We start from the raw sequence: 18,386 nt of genomic DNA on the forward strand, positions 1-18,386 counted from the left end.
TGAGGAGTTTGACTGGAATGAAAGAGCACATAGTACAGAAGCAACAAAGCAGCATCCTGCATTAACCCTGACCTTCACAGAGAGGTTGAAGTTCATGTGGAGAGGAGGCTTCAGTAGTCTGTCTGCACTCTGTTTAGTTGTGCTATCTTACAATCAATATAGTCAATGTGAGGTAAAGTGTGTCGCCAATGTAACCGGATAGAACTCGAAGTTGCAATGAGGTCTTAAAATGTATGGAAAGGGTCTTAAAAAAGGTCTTAAAAGGTATTCAATTTGACTTCAGGATTCCTGCATATACCCTGCTTTAGTGCCGCCAGGGCAAAATCAAGAGTTGCTCCTACTGCCGTATACAGGCAGTAGCCTTGATATACGCCCTTTGGGCACCCCCAGGGCACAGCAACTTCGACGTGCCGTACTCCTGAATGTCAAAGCGTGCCAGCTGGGCAGGCTGATTGAAATGGGTTTGTGGAAGGACCCCGGGCAGGAATGCCACATTTGCCCAAAGGGCAACGCCTGAGAGTCCCACCTCGGGCATGTATAGTTTATGGAAAGGACATGCAACTGCCCGACTCGCTTCCCTGAGGCTATGGCAAGCAGAAATGCTGCCTTCGTGGGCAGCCACCTAAGCCCCACCTGGGCCAGGGGCTCGAAGGGAGGAGATGATAGGGCATCCGGCAGGGGCAGGTCCCGAGCCAGAGCCCTCGGGGTGCTAGGGGGACGCTGCCGTAAAGCCCCTCTCATAAAGAGGGACACCGACCTGTGGTACCCCGCCATGGCACCGTCGACCCGAACATGTCGGGCAGAAATAGCAGCCACATAAATTCAGAGTGGAGTGAGAACGTCCACTATCTAGAAGGGACTGTTGTCTAAGCAACAACGTACATGCTGTCCCCAAGGAACACGCACATTCTTGTCCCCCAGTTGGGGTAGAAAGTGCGTGAGTGCAAGCTGCACAGCCCGAAGCTCTAGCACGTTGACCTGGCGCGCACTCTCCTGGGCAGACCGCTGACCCTGAACGGTCCTGCCCTGCCGCACTGCACCCCACCCGGAGAGACATGCACCTATGGTGATGGTCTCCTGGCGGGATGGGATGGCGCCCATGGGCACGCCCACTAGGAGATAGGCCCTGCCCCTCCAGCGTGACAGAGAGTGGAGGCGATGCTGCGACACCCTGACTTCCCTGTGCCACTTGGCGTCCAAGTGAAGGCTGTTCAGCCACATCTGCATGGGGCGCAACGACAGCGGGCCTAAGGGCCCAGCGGCCGAGGCAGCTGCCAGTCTGCCCAAGGGCCGGAGGAACTGAATATAAGGCACCATCTTGCCCGGCCCACGTGGAAGTAGGCATCCCTCAAGTCCACGGTTGAGAACCACTCCACCTGTGCATATGCAGTGGTCAGCATATAGAATGGCAGCACCTTCAGGAATCTATTGATTCCTCTGAGGTCCAAGATCGGGCAAAATCCGCCGACTTTCTTGCTCACGAGAAAGTACGCAGAGTAGAACCCCCTGGGCTAAGCAGAGGGTCTTACCGGCTCGATTGCGTCCTTGGACAGAAGGACGGACAACTCTTGGGCCAGAGCTAGGGCCCTGCTGGATCGCTGACGACTGTCAATTAGACCCAGCCGAAGGCTAGGGGCCGGAGCTGCGGTCCGTACCCCTGGGTTAAGGTGAAAACCACCCAAGGGCCGGAAGTACAGACCGCCCAGTAACTGAGCTGCTGCTGGGAAAGCAGCCGACGACCGCCCCCGGGATTTCAGGGCCCAGCCCCCCGGCCCCTGGAGCCCCTTGGGGGGCGCCGGTAAGGCTCTGGGGCACGAGGCCGTCTGGAAGGTGGGCGACCTGGGGCACGAAAGTCATTGGGAGGCGGTTGAGTGGGCCGCTAAGACCTCTGCAGACCACCCCTGTAATCCGGCGGCTGAGTGCGGCTGCTAGAGCGGCCCCTGGGCCTGCTGGGAGTGGGCACAGGTCTGCGAAGACCCGAGAGCTGCTGCCTGGTCTGCCTAGCTTGGGCAGCACGCTCCAGTGCCTCCAGGGCAGCTGACCCAAACAGCTCCCCTGGCTCGACTGGTACGCGACGGAGGACTCTCCTACGTGCCTCCGTTAGTGGTGACTGGGCCAGCCAAACCTGGCGACGAGTCTGTACCAGCGACAAGGCGCTAGAGGTGCGTCAACCGAAGGAGGTGCGTCAACCGAAGGGGGGGGGGGGGGCAGGTACCCAACATATATATTTTTTTTGGGTACCTGGCTGCGCCCCCTAGCAGCGGCGAGCATATTTCAGCAGCGGTGCTGCGCCGCCACTATTTGTATATAGGGGAAACACTGGTGTGTGTGATGGAGGATCATAATGAACTGTGTGTGTGATGGAGGATCATAATGAACTGTGTGTGTGATGGAGGATCATAATGAACTGTGTGTGTGTGTGTCTGCTGTGACGGAGGCAGGCTGAAGGTGGAGCAGCCTCAGGACGTGGTCACCGGGAACCCCACCGTCATCAAGATGCTGGTGAACTTCTACCGTTCGGCCCGTGGGCAAAGCGCCCTGAAGGAGACTCTGGGCCCCGCGCTGCACGACCTGCTGCAGGAGCCGGCCCCCAGCATCAGGACCGACCCTGTGGACGTCTATAAGACCTGGATCAACCAGACGGAGAGCAACACGGGGACCAGGAGGTGGAGATAACACACACTCACACTCACTCACTCACTCACTCACTCACACTCACTCACTCACTCACACACTCACTCACTACCACAGGTGCAGTAACCCTCTCTTGTTGCAGCTCTCTGCCGTACGAGGTCTCTGCTGCCGACGCTCTGCTGCACCCGGAGGTTCAGAGACGCATCGACATCGCCATCATCAACTTAAAGAACCTGACGGAGCGCGTGTTCAAGGCCATCACCTCCAACCTGCACAAACTGCCGTAAGTCTGTCCCCCAACCTGCACAAACTACCGTAAGTCTGTCCTCCAACCTGCACAAACTACCGTAAGTCTGTCCTCCAACCTGCACAAACTACCGTAAGTCTGTCCTCCAACCTGCACAAACTACCGTAAGTCTGTCCTCCAACCTGCACAAACTACCGTAAGTCTGTCCTCCAACCTGCACAAACTACCGTAAATCTGTCCTCCAACCTGCACAAACTACCGTAAGTCTGTCCTCCAACCTGCACAAACTACCGTAAGTCTGCCTCCAACCTGCACAAAACTACCGTAAAGTCTGTCCTCCAACCTGCACAAACTACCGTAAGTCTGTCCTCCAACCTACACACACTGCCGTAAGTCTGTCCTCCAACCTGCACAAACTACCGTAAGTCTGTCCTCCAACCTACACACACTGCCGTAAGTCTGTCCTCCAACCTGCACAAACTACCGTAAGTCTGTCCTCCAACCTGCACAAACTACGTAAGTCTGTCCTCCAACCTGCACAAACTACCGTAAGTCTGTCCTCCAACCTGCACAAACTACCGTAAGTCTGTCCTCCAACCTCACAAAACTACCGTTAAGTCTGTCCTCCACCTGCACAAACTACCGTAAGTCTGTCCTCCACACCTGCACAAACTACCGAAGTCTGTCCTCCAACCTGCACAAACTACGTAAGTCTGTCCTCCAACCTGCAACAACTGCCCGTAAGTCTGTCCTCCAACCTGCACAAACTGCCGTAAGTCTGTCCTCCAACCTGCACAAACTACCGTAAGTCTGTCCTCCAACCTGCACAAACTACCGTAAGTCTGTCCTCCAACCTGCACAAACTACCGTAAGTCTGTCCTCCAACCTACACAACTGCCGTAAGTCTGTCCTCCAACCTGCACAAAACTACCGTAAGTCTGTCCTCCAACCTGCACAAACTACCGTTACTGACGTAAGTCTGGTCCTCCACCTGCACAAACTACCGTAAGTCTGTCCTCCAACCTGCACAAACTACCGTAAGTCTGTCCTCCAACCTGCACAAACTACCGTAAGTCTGTCCTCCAACCTGCACAAACTACCGTAAGTCTGTCCTCCAACCTGCACAAACTACCGTAAAGTCTGTCCTCCAACCTGCACAAACTACGTAAGTCTGTACTCCAACCTGCACAAACTACTAACGTAAGTCTGTCCTCCAACCTGCACAAACTACGTAAGTCTGTTCCTCACTCCAACCTGTCACAAACTACCGTAAGTGCTGTCCTCCAACATACAACCGTTCACCAACCTGCACAACTAGCCGTAAAGTCTGTCCTCCAACTGCACAACTAACCGTAGTCTGTCCTCCACCTGCACAAACTACCGTAAGTCTGTCCTCCAACCTGCACAAACTACCGTAAGTCTGTCCTCCAACCTGCACAAACTACCGTAAGTCTGTCCTCCAACCTGCACAAACTGCCGTAAGTCTGAACCGTTGCAGTTGTGTACCTTGTCTTGTACTGTGTTGCAGGTATGGTCTGTGTGTGTAATGTGTGTGTGTGTGTGTGTGTTGCAGGTATGGTCTGCGCTACACAGCGAAGGTTCTGAGAGACTCTCTGCAGGAGAAGTTTCCTGAAGCCAGCGAGGACGAGCTGTACAAGGTGAGCTCCAGGAGTTAGACTGAGCCATGAGAGCAGAATTCAGAGTATACACTGGTCCTGAGAAGGAGGTGTGTTGCTCCTCTCCAGGAGTTAGACTGAGCCATGAGAGCAGAATCCAGAGTAGAGACCGGTCCTGAGGAGGAGGTGTGTTGCTCCTCTCCAGGAGTTAGACTGAGCCCTGAGAGCAGATTCCGAGTAGAGACCGGATCCTGAGGGAGGAGGTGTGTTGCTCCTCTCCAGGAGTTAGACTGAGCCCTGAGAGCAGAATCCAGAGTAGAGACCGGTCCTGAGTGAGGAGGTTGTTGTGTTGCTTTCCTCTCCAGAGTTAGACTGAGCCCTGAGAGCAGAATCCAGCGTAGATAGAGCCCGCGTCCTGAGGAGTGGAGGTTGTGTTGCTCCTCTCCAGAGGTTAGACTGAGTCCCTTGAGAGCAGAATCCATAGTACGAGACCTGTCCTGAGGAGGAGGTGTGTTTGCTCCTCTCCAGGAGTTAGACTGAGCCCTGAGCGAGACAGAATCCAGAGTAGGAGACCGGTCCTGAGGAGGAGGGTGTTGTTGCTCCTCTCCAGGAGATTAGACTGAGCCCTGAGAGCAGAATCCAGAGTAGAGGACCGGGTCCTGAGGAGGAGGCTGTGTTGCTTCCTCTCCCGGAGTTAGACTGAGCCCTTGAGCAGGCAGAATTCCAGAGTAGTAGAGACCGGTCGCTGAGGAGGAGGTGTTGTTGCTCCTCTCCAGGAGTTAGACTGAGCCCTGAGAGCAGAATCCAGAGTAGAGACCGGTCCTGAGGAGGAGGTGTGTTGCTCCTCTCCAGGAGTTAGACTGAGCCCTGAGAGCAGAATCCAGAGTAGAGACCGGTCCTGAGGAGGAGGTGTGTTGCTTCCTCTCCAGGAGTTAGACTGAGCCCTGAGAGCAGAATCCAGAGTAGAGACCGGTCCTGAGGAGGAGGTGTGTTGCTCCTCTCCAGGAGTTAGACTGAGCCCTGAGAGCAGAATCCAGAGTAGAGACCGGTCCTGAGGAGGAGGTGTGTTGCTTCCTCTCCAGGAGTTAGACTGAGCCCTGAGAGCAGAATCCAGAGTAGAGACCGGTCCTGAGGAGGAGGTGTGTTGCTCCTCTCCAGGAGTTAGACTGAGCCCTGAAGCAGAATCCAGAGTAGAGACCGGTCCTGAGGAGGAGGTGTGTTGCTTCCTCTCCAGGAGTTAGACTGAGCCCTGAGAGCAGAAATCCAGAGTAGAGACCGGTCCTGACGAGGAGGTGTGTTGCTCCTCTCCAGGAGTTAGACTGAGCCCTGAGAGCAGAATCCAGAGTAGAGACCGGTCCTGAGGAGGAGGTGTGTTGCTCCTCTCCAGGAGTTAGACTGAGCCCTGAGAGCCCAGAATCCAGATAGAGACCGGTCCTGAGGAGGAGGTGTGTTGCTCCTCTCCAGGAGTTAGGACTGAGCCACTGAAGAGCAGAAATCCATAGTCAGAGGACCCGGGTCCTGGAGGAGGGAGGTGTGTTTGCTCCTCTCCAGGAGTTAGACTGAGCCCCTGCTGAGAGCAGAATCCGAGTAGAGACCGGTCCTGAGGAGGAGGTGTGTTGCTCCTCTCCAGGAGTTAAGACTGAGCCCTGAGAGCCGAATCCAGAGTAGAGACCGGTCCTGAGGAGGAGGTTGTGTGCTCCTCTCCAGGAGTTAGACTGAGCCCGGAGAGCAGAATCCATAGTAGAGACCGGTCCTGAGGAGGAGGTGTGTTGCTCCTCTCCAGGAGTTAGACTGAGCCCTGAGAGCAGAATCCATAGTAGAGACCGGTCCTGAGGAGGAGGTGTGTTGCTCCTCTCCAGGAGTTAGACTGAGCCCTGAGAGCAGAATCCAGAGTAGAGACCGGTCCTGAGGAGGAGGTGTGTTGCTCCTCTCCAGGAGTTAGACTGAGCCCTGAGAGCAGAATCCAGAGTAGAGACCGGTCCTGAGGAGGAGGTGTGTTGCTCCTCTCCAGGAGTTAGACTGAGCCCTGAGAGCAGAATCCAGAGTAGAGACCGGTCCTGAGGAGGAGGTGTGTTGCTCCTCTCCAGGAGTTAGACTGAGCCCTGAGAGCAGAATCCAGAGTAGAGACCGGTCCTGAGGAGGAGGTGTGTTGCTCCTCTCCAGGAGTTAGACTGAGCCCTGAGAGCAGAATCCAGAGTAGAGACCGGTCCTGAGGAGGAGGTGTGTTGCTCCTCTCCAGGAGTTAGACTGAGCCCTGAGAGCAGAATCCAGAGTAGAGACCGGTCCTGAGGAGCAGGTGTGTTGTTCCTCTCCAGGAGTTAGACTGAGCCCTGAGAGCAGAATCCATAGTAGAGACCGGTCCTGAGAAGGAGGTGTGTTGCTCCTCTCCAAGAGTTAGACTGAGCCCTGAGAGCAGAATCCAGAGTAGAGACCGGTCCTGAGGAGGAGGTGTGTTGCTCCTCTCCAGGAGTTAGACTGAGCCCTGAGAGCAGAATCCAGAGTAGAGACCGGTCCTGAGGAGGAGGTGTGTTGCTCCTCTCCAGGAGTTAGACTGAGCCCTGAGAGCAGAATCCAGAGTAGAGACCGGTCCTGAGGAGGAGGTGTGTTGCTCCTCTCCAGGAATTGGACTGAGCCCTGAGAGCAGAATCCAGAGTAGAGACCGGTCCTGAGGAGGAGGTGTGTTGCTCCTCTCCAGGAGTTAGACTGAGCCCTGAGAGCAGAATCCATAGTAGAGACCGGTCCTGAGGAGGAGGTGTGTTGCTCCTCTCCAGGAGTTAGACTGAGCCCTGAGAGCAGAATCCAGAGTAGAGACCGGTCCTGAGGAGGAGGGTGTGTTGCTCCTCTCCAGGAGTTAGACTGAGCCCTGAGAGCAGAATCCAGAGTAGAGACCGGTCCTGAGGAGGAGGTGTGTTGCTCCTCTCCAGGAGTTAGACTGAGCCCTGAGAGCAGAATCCAGAGTAGAGACCGGTCCTGAGGAGGAGGTGTGTTGCTCCTCTCCAGGAGTTAGACTGAGCCCTGAGAGCAGAATCCAGAGTAGAGACCGGTCCTGAGGAGGAGGTGTGTTGCTCCTCTCCAGGAGTTAGACTGAGCCCTGAGAGCAGAATCCAGAGTAGAGACCGGTCCTGAGGAGGAGGTGTGTTGCTCCTCTCCAGGAGTTAGACTGAGCCCTGAGAGCAGAGTCCAGAGTAGAGACCGGTCCTGAGGAGGAGGTGTGTTGCTCCTCTCCAGGAGTTAGACTGAGCCCTGAGAGCAGAATCCAGAGTAGAGACCGGTCCTGAGGAGGAGGTGTGTTGCTCCTCTCCAGGAGTTAGACTGAGCCCTGAGAGCAGAATCCAGAGTAGAGACCGGTCCTGAGGAGGAGGTGTGTTGCTCCTCTCCAGGAGTTAGACTGAGCCCTGAGAGCAGAATCCAGAGTAGAGACCGGTCCTGAGGAGGAGGTGTGTTGCTCCTCTCCAGGAGTTAGACTGAGCCCTGAGAGCAGAATCCAGAGTAGAGACCGGTCCTGAGGAGGAGGTGTGTTGCTCCTCTCCAGGAGTTAGACTGAGCCCTGAGAGCAGAATCCAGAGTAGAGACCGGTCCTGAGGAGGAGGTGTGTTGCTCCTCTCCAGGAGTTAGACTGAGCCCTGAGAGCAGAATCCAGAGTAGAGACCGGTCCTGAGGAGGAGGTGTGTTGCTCCTCTCCAGGAGTTAGACTGAGCCCTGAGAGCAGAATCCAGAGTAGAGACCGGTCCTGAGGAGGAGGTGTGTTGCTCCTCTCCAGGAGTTAGACTGAGCCCTGAGAGCAGAATCCAGAGTAGAGACCGGTCCTGAGGAGGAGGTGTGTTGCTTCCTCTCCAGGAGTTAGACTGAGCCCTGAGAGCAGAATCCAGAGTAGAGACCGGTCCTGAGGAGGAGGTGTGTTGCTCCTCTCCAGGAGTTAGACTGAGCCCTGAGAGCAGAATCCAGAGTAGAGACCGGTCCTGAGGAGGAGGTGTGTTGCTCCTCTCCAGGAGTTAGACTGAGCCCTGAGAGCAGAATCCAGAGTAGAGACCGGTCCTGAGGAGGAGGTGTGTTGCTCCTCTCCAGGAGTTAGACTGAGCCCTGAGAGCAGAATCCAGAGTAGAGACCGGTCCTGAGGAGGAGGTGTGTTGCTCCTCTCCAGGAGTTAGACTGAGCCCTGAGAGCAGAATCCAGAGTAGAGACCGGTCCTGAGGAGGAGGTGTGTTGCTCCTCTCCAGGAGTTAGACTGAGCCCTGAGAGCAGAATCCAGAGTAGAGACCGGTCCTGAGGAGGAGGTGTGTTGTTCCTCTCCAGGAGTTAGACTGAGCCCTGAGAGCAGAATCCAGAGTAGAGACCGGTCCTGAGGAGGAGGTGTGTTGCTCCTCTCCAGGAGTTAGACAGACTGAGCCCTGAGAGCAGAATCCAGAGTAGAGACCGGTCCTGAGGAGGAGGTGTGTTGCTCCTCTCCAGGAGTTAGACTGAGCCCTGAGAGCAGAATCCAGAGTAGAGACCGGTCCTGAGGAGGAGGTGTGTTGCTCCTCTCCAGGAGTTAGACTGAGCCCTGAGAGCAGAATCCAGAGTAGAGACCGGTCCTGAGGAGGAGGTGTGTTGCTCCTCTCCAGGAGTTAGACTGAGCCCTGAGAGCAGAATCCAGAGTAGAGACCGGTCCTGAGGAGGAGGTGTGTTGCTCCTCTCCAGGAGTTGGACTGAGCCCTGAGAGCAGAATCCAGAGTAGAGACCGGTCCTGAGGAGGAGGTGTGTTGCTCCTCTCCAGGAGTTAGACTGAGCCCTGAGAGCAGAATCCAGAGTAGAGACCGGTCCTGAGCAGGAGGTGTGTTGCTCCTCTCCAGGAGTTAGACTGAGCCCTGAGAGCAGAATCCAGAGTAGAGACCGGTCCTGAGGAGGAGGTGTGTTGCTCCTCTCCAGGAGTTAGACTGAGCCCTGAGAGCAGAATCCAGAGTAGAGACCGGTCCCTGAGAGGAGGTGTGTTGCTCCTCTCCAGGAGTTAGACTGAGCCCTGAGAGCAGAATCCAGAGTAGAGACCGGTCCTGAGGAGGAGGAGTGTTGCTCCTCTCCAGGAGTTAGACTGAGCCCTGAGAGCAGAATCCAGAGTAGAGACCGGTCCTGAGGAGGAGGTGTGTTGCTCCTCTCCAGGAGTTAGACTGAGCCCTGAGAGCAGAATCCAGAGTAGAGACCGGTCCTGAGGAGGAGGTGTGTTGCTCCTCTCCAGGAGTTAGACTGAGCCCTGAGAGCAGAATCCAGAGTAGAGACCGGTCCTGAGAAGGAGGTGTGTTGCTCCTCTCCAGGAGTTAGACTGAGCCCTGAGAGCAGAATCCAGAGTAGAGACCGGTCCTGAGGAGGAGGTGTGTTGCTCCTCTCCAGGAGTTAGACTGAGCCCTGAGAGCAGAATCCAGAGTAGAGACCGGTCCTGAGGAGGAGGTGTGTTGCTCCTCTCCAGGAGTTAGACTGAGCCCTGAGAGCAGAATCCATAGTAGAGACCGGTCCTGAGGAGGAGGTGTGTTGCTCCTCTCCAGGAGTTAGACTGAGCCCTGAGAGCAGAATCCATAGTAGAGACCGGTCCTGAGGAGGAGGTGTGTTGCTCCTCTCCAGGAGTTAGACTGAGCCCTGAGAGCAGAATCCATAGTAGAGACCGGTCCTGAGGAGGAGGTGTGTTGCTCCTCTCCAGGAGTTGGACTGAGCCCTGAGAGCAGAATCCAGAGTAGAGACCGGTCCTGAGGAGGAGGTGTGTTGCTCCTCTCCAGGAGTTGGACTGAGCCCTGAGAGCAGAATCCAGAGTAGAGACCGGTCCTGAGGAGGAGGTGTGTTGCTCCTCTCCAGGAGTTAGACTGAGCCCTGAGAGCAGAATCCAGAGTAGAGACCGGTCCTGAGGAGGAGGTGTGTTGCTCCTCTCCAGGAGTTAGACTGAGCCCTGAGAGCAGAATCCAGAGTAGAGACCGGTCCTGAGGAGGAGGTGTGTTGCTCCTCTCCAGGAGTGGACTGAGCCCTGAGAGCAGAATCCAGAGTAGAGACCGGTCCTGAGGAGGAGGTGTGTTGCTCCTCTCCAGGAGTTGGACTGAGCCCTGAGAGCAGAATCCAGAGTAGAGGACCGGTCCTGAGGAGGAGGTGTGTTGCTCCTCTCCAGGAGTTAGACTGAGCCCTGAGAGCAGAATCCATAGTAGAGACCGGTCCTGAGGAGGAGGTGTGTTGCTCCTCTCCAGGAGTTAGACTGAGCCCTGAGAGCAGAATCCAGAGTAGAGACCGGTCCTGAGGAGGAGGTGTGTTGCTCCTCTCCAGGAGTTAGACTGAGCCCTGAGAGCAGAATCCATAGTAGAGACCGGTCCTGAGGAGGAGGTGTGTTGTTCCTCTCCAGGAGTTAGACTGAGCCCTGAGAGCAGAATCCAGAGTAGAGACCGGTCCTGAGGAGGAGGTGTGTTGTTCCTCTCCAGGAGTTAGACTGAGCCCTGAGAGCAGAATCCAGAGTAGAGACCGGTCCTGAGGAGGAGGTGTGTTGCTCCTCTCCAGGAGTTAGACTGAGCCCTGAGAGCAGAATCCAGAGTAGAGACCGGTCCTGAGGAGGAGGTGTGTTGCTCCTCTCCAGGAGTTAGACTGAGCCCTGAGAGCAGAATCCAGAGTAGAGACCGGTCCTGAGGAGGAGGTGTGTTGCTCCTCTCCAGGAGTTAGACTGAGCCCTGAGAGCAGAATCCAGAGTAGAGACCGGTCCTGAGGAGGAGGTGTGTTGCTCCTCTCCAGGAGTTAGACTGAGCCCTGAGAGCAGAATCCAGAGTAGAGACCGGTCCTGAGGAGGAGGTGTGTTGCTCCTCTCCAGGAGTTAGACTGAGCCCTGAGAGCAGAATCCAGAGTAGAGACCGGTCCTGAGGAGGAGGTGTGTTGTTCCTCTCCAGGAGTTAGACTGAGCCCTGAGAGCAGAATCCAGAGTAGAGACCGGTCCTGAGGAGCAGGTGTGTTGTTCCTCTCCAGGAGTTAGACTGAGCCCTGAGAGCAGAATCCAGAGTAGAGACCGGTCCTGAGGAGGAGGTGTGTTGCTCTGAAGATATAACATCAGGACTCAAACCACCAGACTCGGGGACAGTTTCATCCCCATCAGACTGTTAAACACCTGAACTTTTGAAACAACATCCATAACATTCATCTGTCTGCAACTTACACATTATTTATCTAATATATCATATTCCAATTACTTGTACTATCAACCTACCATATATAGGCATTCAGCCATGCACGTGATACTGACGCACCTTTCATAACAAATAAGTGAGCCTTAAATTAATATATTTTAAACTATAGTGTGACTCACAAAAATACCTGATTAATTAAGAGTATAATCTACTTTATATTATTATCAAGCCTAACATTCAGTCAATAATAACAACATGAAAATGGCTCTAACACTCTCCTTGCACTATTTGAACCATCTGATCTTTTTGTATTGTGTTTCTCTGTGGGAGGAGCCTGTGACCTCAGATGTTCACTAACATATCTACACTGTAGCTGATGTACACAGGACAATACAAGCCTTGAAACCTCAGACAACATTCATGCACACACCTCCACCCCTCAAAGACTGCACCCACTACTATTTAGAGATATGTATGGATATTTGACCTCCTTTGGTTAGGGTTGCAGTTAGTGTTTTTAGACTGTAGACTGTTGTTGTACTTTGTATGATGACAATACAGATATATTCTGTTCTGAATCTTGCCTCCTCCTCCTCGTCAGATCGTGGGGAACCTGGTCTACTATCGATACATGAACCCAGCCATCGTGGCTCCGGACGGCTTCGAGGTGTTGCAGCGCAGTGCGGGGAGCAGCCTGCAGCCCGAACAGCGCCACCTGCTGGGCTGCATCGCCCGCATGCTGCAGCACGCCGCCGCCAACAAGCTGTTCCCCGGGGAGGGAGACCACCTGCAGACCCTGAACCGGTTCATCAGCCAAACCCACCTCAAGTTCAGGTGGGGGGCCGTCACACTGAGAGAGAGATCTTTAGTGTCCTCACGTTCAGGTGGGGGGCCGTCACACTGAGAGAGAGATCTTTAGTGTCCTCACGTTCAGGTGGGGGGCCGTCACCCTGAGAGAGATCTTTAGTGTCCTCACGTTCAGGTGGGGGGGCCGTCACGCTGAGAGAGAGATCTTTAGTGTCCTCACGTTCAGGTGGGGGGTCGTCACCCTGAGAGAGATCTTTAGTGTCCTCACGTTCAGGTGGGGGGCCGTCACACTGAGAGAGATCTTTAGTGTCCTCACGTTCAGGTGGGGGGCCGTCACACTGAGAGAGAGATCTTCAGTGTCCTCACGTTCAGGTGGGGGGCCGTCACACTGAGAGAGAGATCTTTAGTGTCCTCACGTTCAGGTGGGGGGCCGTCACCCTGAGAGAGATCTTTAGTGTCCTCACGTTCAGGTGGGGGGCCGTCACACTGAGAGAGAGATCTTTAGTGTCCTCACGTTCAGGTGGGGGGCCGTCACCCTGAGAGAGATCTTTAGTGTCCTCACGTTCCGGTGGGGGGCCGTCACACTGAGAGAGAGATGTTTAGTGTCCTCACGTTCAGGTGGGGGGCCGTCACACTGAGAGAGAGATCTTTAGTGTCCTCACGTTCAGGTGGGGGGCCGTCACGCTGAGAGAGATCTTTAGTGTCCTCACGTTCAGGTGGGGGGCCGTCACGCTGAGAGAGATCTTTAGTGTCCTCACGTTCAGGTGGGGGGCCGTCACACTGAGAGAGAGATCTTTAGTGTCCTCACGTTCAGATGGGGGGCCGTCACACTGAGAGAGAGATCTTCAGTGTCCTCACGTTCAGGTGGGGGCCGTCACACTGAGAGAGAGATCTTCAGTGTCCTCACGTTCAGGTGGGGGGCCGTCACACTGAGAGAGAGATCTTTAGTGTCCTCACGTTCAGGTGGGGGGCCGTCACCCTGAGAGAGATCTTTATTGTCCTCGCGTTCAGGTGGGGGGCCGTCACACTGAGAGAGAGATCTTTAGTGTCCTCACGTTCAGGTGGGGGGCCGTCACCCTGAGAGAGATCTTTAGTGTCCTCACGTTCAGGTGGGGGGGCCGTCACACTGAGAGAGAGATCTTCAGTGTCCTCACGTTCAGGTGGGGGGCCGTCACACTGAGAGAGAGATCTTTAGTGTCCTCACGTTCAGGTGGGGGGCCGTCACACTGAGAGAGAGAGATCTTTAGTGTCCTCACGTTCAGGTGGGGGGCCGTCACGCTGAGAGAGAGATCTTTAGTGTCCTCACGTTCAGGTGGGGGGCCGTCACCCTGAGAGAGATCTTTAGTGTCCTCACGTTCCGGTGGGGGGCCGTCACACTGAGAGAGAGATCTTTAGTGTCCTCACGTTCAGGTGGGGGGGCCGTCACCCTGAGGGAGATCTTTAGTGTCCTGATGTTCAGGTGGGGGGCCGTCACACTGAGAGAGAGATCTTTAGTGTCCTCACGTTCAGGTGGGGGGCCGTCACACTGAGAGAGAGATCTTTAGTGTCCTCACGTTCAGGTGGGGGGCCGTCACCCTGAGAGAGATCTTTAGTGTCCTCACGTTCAGGTGGGGGGGCCGTCACGCTGAGAGAGATCTTTAGTGTCCTCACGTTCAGGTGGGGGGCCGTCACACTGAGAGAGAGATCTTTAGTGTCCTCACGTTCAGGTGGGGGGCCGTCACACTGAGAGAGAGATCTTTAGTGTCCTCACGTTCAGGTGGGGGGCCGTCACACTGAGAGAGAGATCTTTAGTGTCCTCACGTTCAGGTGGGGGGCCGTCACCCTGAGAGAGATCTTTAGTGTCCTCACGTTCCGGTGGGGGGCCGTCACGCTGAGAGAGAGATCTTTAGTGTCCTCACGTTCAGGTGGGGGGCCGTCACACTGAGAGAGAGATCTTTAGTGTCCTCACGTTCAGGTGGGGGGCCGTCACACTGAGAGAGAGATCTTTAGTGTCCTCACGTTCAGGTGGGGGGGCCGTCACACTGAGAGAGAGATCTTTAGTGTCCTCACGTTCAGGTGGGGGGCCGTCACCCTGAGAGAGATCTTTAGTGTCCTCACGTTCCGGTGGGGGGCCGTCACACTGAGAGAGAGATCTTTAGTGTCCTCACGTTCAGATGGGGGGCCGTCACACTGAGAGAGATCTTTAGTGTCCTGACGTTCAGGTGGGGGGCCGTCACACTGAGAGAGAGATCTTTAGTGTCCTCACGTTCAGGTGGGGGGCCGTCACACTGAGAGAGATCTTTAGTGTCCTCACGTTCAGGTGGGGGGCCGTCACACTGAGAGAGATCTTTAGTGTCCTCACGTTCAGGTGGGGGGCCGTCATACTGAGAGAGATCTTTAGTGTCCTCACGTTCAGGTGGGGGGCCGTCACGCTGAGAGAGAGATCTTTAGTGTCCTCACGTTCAGGTGGGGGGCCGTCACACTGAGAGAGATCTTTAGTGTCCTCACGTTCAGGTGGGGGGCCGTCATACTGAGAGAGATCTTTAGTGTCCTCACGTTCAGGTGGGGGGCTGTCACGCTGAGAGAGAGATCTTTAGTGTCCTCACGTTCAGGTGGGGGGCCATCACGCTGAGAGAGATCTTTAGTGTCCTCACGTTCAGGTGGGGGGCCGTCACACTGAGAGAGAGATCTTTAGTGTCCTCACGTTCAGGTGGGGGGCCGTCACACTGAGAGATCTTTAGTGTCCTGATGTTCAGGTGGGGGGGCCGTCACACTGAGAGAGAGATCTTTAGTGTCCTCACGTTCCGGTGGGGGGCCGTCACACTGAGAGAGAGATCTTCAGTGTCCTCACGTTCAGGTGGGGGGCCGTCACGCTGAGAGAGAGATCTTTAGTGTCCTCACGTTAAGGTGGGGGCCGTCACGCTGAGAGAGAGATCTTTAGTGTCCTCACGTTCAGGTGGGGGGCCGTCACACTGAGAGAGAGATCTTTAGTGTCCTCACGTTCAGGTGGGGGGCCGTCACACTGAGAGAGAGATCTTTAGTGTCCTCACGTTCAGGTGGGGGGCCGTCACACTGAGAGAGATCTTTAGTGTCCTCACGTTCAGATGGGGGGTCGTCACACTGAGAGAGAGATCTTCAGTGTCCTCACGTTCAGGTGGGGGGCCGTCACGCTGAGAGAGAGATCTTTAGTGTCCTCACGTTCAGGTGGGGGGCCGTCACACTGAGAGAGATCTTTAGTGTCCTCACGTTCAGGTGGGGGGCCGTCACACTGAGAGAGAGATCTTTAGTGTCCTCACGTTCAGGTGGGGGGCCGTCACACTGAGAGAGATCTTTAGTGTCCTCACGTTCAGGTGGGGGGCCGTCACACTGAGAGAGATCTTTAGTGTCCTCACGTTCAGGTGGGGGGCCCTCACGGTGAGAGAGAGATCTTTAGTGTCCTCACGTTCAGGTGGGGGGCCGTCACACTGAGAGAGATCTTTAGTGTCCTCACGTTCAGGTGGGGGGCCCTCACGCTGAGAGAGAGATCTTTAGTGTCCTCACGTTCTGGTGGGGAGCCGTCACGGTGAGAGAGAGATCTTTAGTGTCCTCACGTTCAGGTGGGGGGCCATCACGCTGAGAGAGAGAGATCTTTAGTGTCCTCACGTTCAGGTGGGGGGCCCCTCACGTTCAGGTGGGGGGCCGTCACACTGAGAGAGATCTTTAGTGTCCTCACGTTCAGGTGGGGGGCCGTCACACTGAGAGAGAGAGATCTTTAGTGTCCTCACGTTCAGGTGGGGGGCCGTCACACTGAGAGAGAGAGATCTTTAGTGTCCTTACGTTCAGGTGGGGGGCCGTCACACTGAGAGAGAGATCTTTAGTGTCCTCACGTTCAGGTGGGGGGCCGTCACACTGAGAGATCTTTAGTGTCCTGATGTTCAGGTGGGGGGCCGTCACACTGAGAGAGAGAGATCTTTAGTGTCCTCACGTTCAGGTGGGGGGCCATCACGCTGAGAGAGAGATCTTTAGTGTCCTCACGTTCAGGTGGGGGGCCATCACGCTGAGAGAGATCTTTAGTGTCCTCACGTTCAGGTGGGGGGCCGTCACGCTGAGAGAGAGATCTTTAGTGTCCTCACGTTCAGGTGGGGGGCCGTCACACTGAGAGAGATCTTTAGTGTCCTCACGTTCAGGTGGGGGGCCGTCACACTGAGAGAGAGATCTTTAGTGTCCTCACGTTCAGGTGGGGGGCCGTCACGCTGAGAGAGAGATCTTTAGTGTCCTCACGTTCAGGTGGGGGGCCGTCACGCTGAGAGAGATCTTTAGTGTCCTCACGTTCAGGTGGGGGGCCGTCACACTGAGAGAGAGATCTTTAGTGTCCTCACGTTCAGGTGGGGGGCCGTCACACTGAGAGAGATCTTTAGTGTCCTCACGTTCAGGTGGGGGGCCGTCACACTGAGAGAGATCTTTAGTGTCCTCACGTTCAGGTGGGGGGCCGTCACACTGAGAGAGAGAGATCTTTAGTGTCCTCACGTTCAGGTGGGGGGCCGTCACACTGAGAGAGAGAGATCTTTAGTGTCCTTACGTTCAGGTGGGGGGCCGTCACACTGAGAGAGAGATCTTTAGTGTCCTCACGTTCAGGTGGTGGGCCGTCACACTGAGAGATATTTAGTGTCCTGATGTTCAGGTGGGGGGCCGTCACACTGAGAGAGAGATCTTTAGTGTCCTCACGTTCAGGTGGGGGGCCGTCACACTGAGAGAGAGATCTTTAGTGTCCTCACGTTCAGGTGGGGGGCGGTCACGCTGAGAGAGAGATCTTTAGTGTCCTCACGTTCAGGTGGGGGGCCGTCACGCTGAGAGAGAGATCTTTAGTGTCCTCACGTTCAGGTGGGGGGCCGTCACGCTGAGAGAGAGATCTTTAGTGTCCTCACGTTCAGGTGGGGGGCCGTCACACTGAGAGAGAGATCTTTAGTGTCCTCACGTTCAGGTGGGGGGTCGTCACGCTGAGAGAGATCTTTAGTGTCCTCACGTTCAGGTGGGGGGCCGTCACGGTGAGAGAGAGATCTTTAGTGTCCTCACGTTCAGGTGGGGGGCCGTCACGGTGAGAGAGAGATCTTTAGTGTCCTCACGTTCAGGTGGGGGGCCCTCACGTTCAGGTGGGGGGCCGTCACTCTGAGAGAGATCTTTAGTGTCCTCACGTTCAGGTGGGGGGCCATCACGCTGAGAGAGAGAGATCTTTAGTGTCCTCACGTTCAGGTGGGGTGCCCCTCACGTTCAGGTGGGGTGCCCCTCACGTTCAGGTGGGGGGCCGTCACACTGAGAGAGATCTTTAGTGTCCTCACGTTCAGGTGGGGGGCCGTCACACTGAGAGAGAGAGATCTTTAGTGTCCTCACGTTCAGGTGGGGGGCCGTCACACTGAGAGAGAGAGATCTTTAGTGTCCTCACGTTCAGGTGGGGGGCCGTCACACTGAGAGAGAGAGATCTTTAGTGTCCTCACGTTCAGGTGGGGGGCCGTCACACTGAGAGAGAGAGATCTTTAGTGTCCTCACGTTCAGGTGGGGGGCCGTCACACTGAGAGAGAGAGATCTTTAGTGTCCTCACGTTCAGGTGGGGGGCCCTCACATTCAGGTGGGGGGCCGTCACGCTGAGAGAGAGACTCAATGTTCACCAGTTACAAGATTTCTTAAAAACTGAATAAAAGACTTTCAGAAGAAAATCTACAGAATAAATGACAACCCTGTCTAGAGATCTACTAACATGGTGAACTATATACAGAGTGATCGTGTTCAGGGTTAGGGTACACAACATCTCACTGTGTGTGTGTGTGTGTGTGTGTGTGTGTACCTGGTGTGTGTGTGTGTGTTACAGGAAGTTTCTGCATGGTGTGTGTGACGTCCCTGAACCCGAGGACAGGTTCAACATGGATGAGTTCTCTGAGCTGCTCATCGTCAACAAACCCGTTGTTTACATCTCCGTCAGTGAGCTGCGCAACACACACCAGGTACACACACACA

At 55.3% G+C, this 18,386-nt stretch overlaps 1 protein-coding gene across 1 annotated transcript; it reads left to right on the forward strand.

The window, feature by feature from the left end:
* Positions 1 to 2,416: 2,416 nt before the first annotated feature.
* Positions 2,417 to 18,373, forward strand: LOC117547276 (ras GTPase-activating-like protein IQGAP3; the record flags this gene model as incomplete). Its single annotated transcript, XM_034217882.1, has 5 exons — positions 2,417 to 2,666; positions 2,777 to 2,917; positions 4,455 to 4,539; positions 12,214 to 12,446; positions 18,241 to 18,373. Coding segments are annotated over exons 1-5 (762 nt in total), but the record flags the coding sequence as incomplete, so codon positions are not given.
* Between the last annotated feature and the right edge of the window lie 13 nt (positions 18,374 to 18,386).

This window comes from Gymnodraco acuticeps, unplaced genomic scaffold, assembly GCF_902827175.1.
Source record: "Gymnodraco acuticeps unplaced genomic scaffold, fGymAcu1.1, whole genome shotgun sequence".
Classification (NCBI taxonomy): domain Eukaryota; kingdom Metazoa; phylum Chordata; class Actinopteri; order Perciformes; family Bathydraconidae; genus Gymnodraco; species Gymnodraco acuticeps.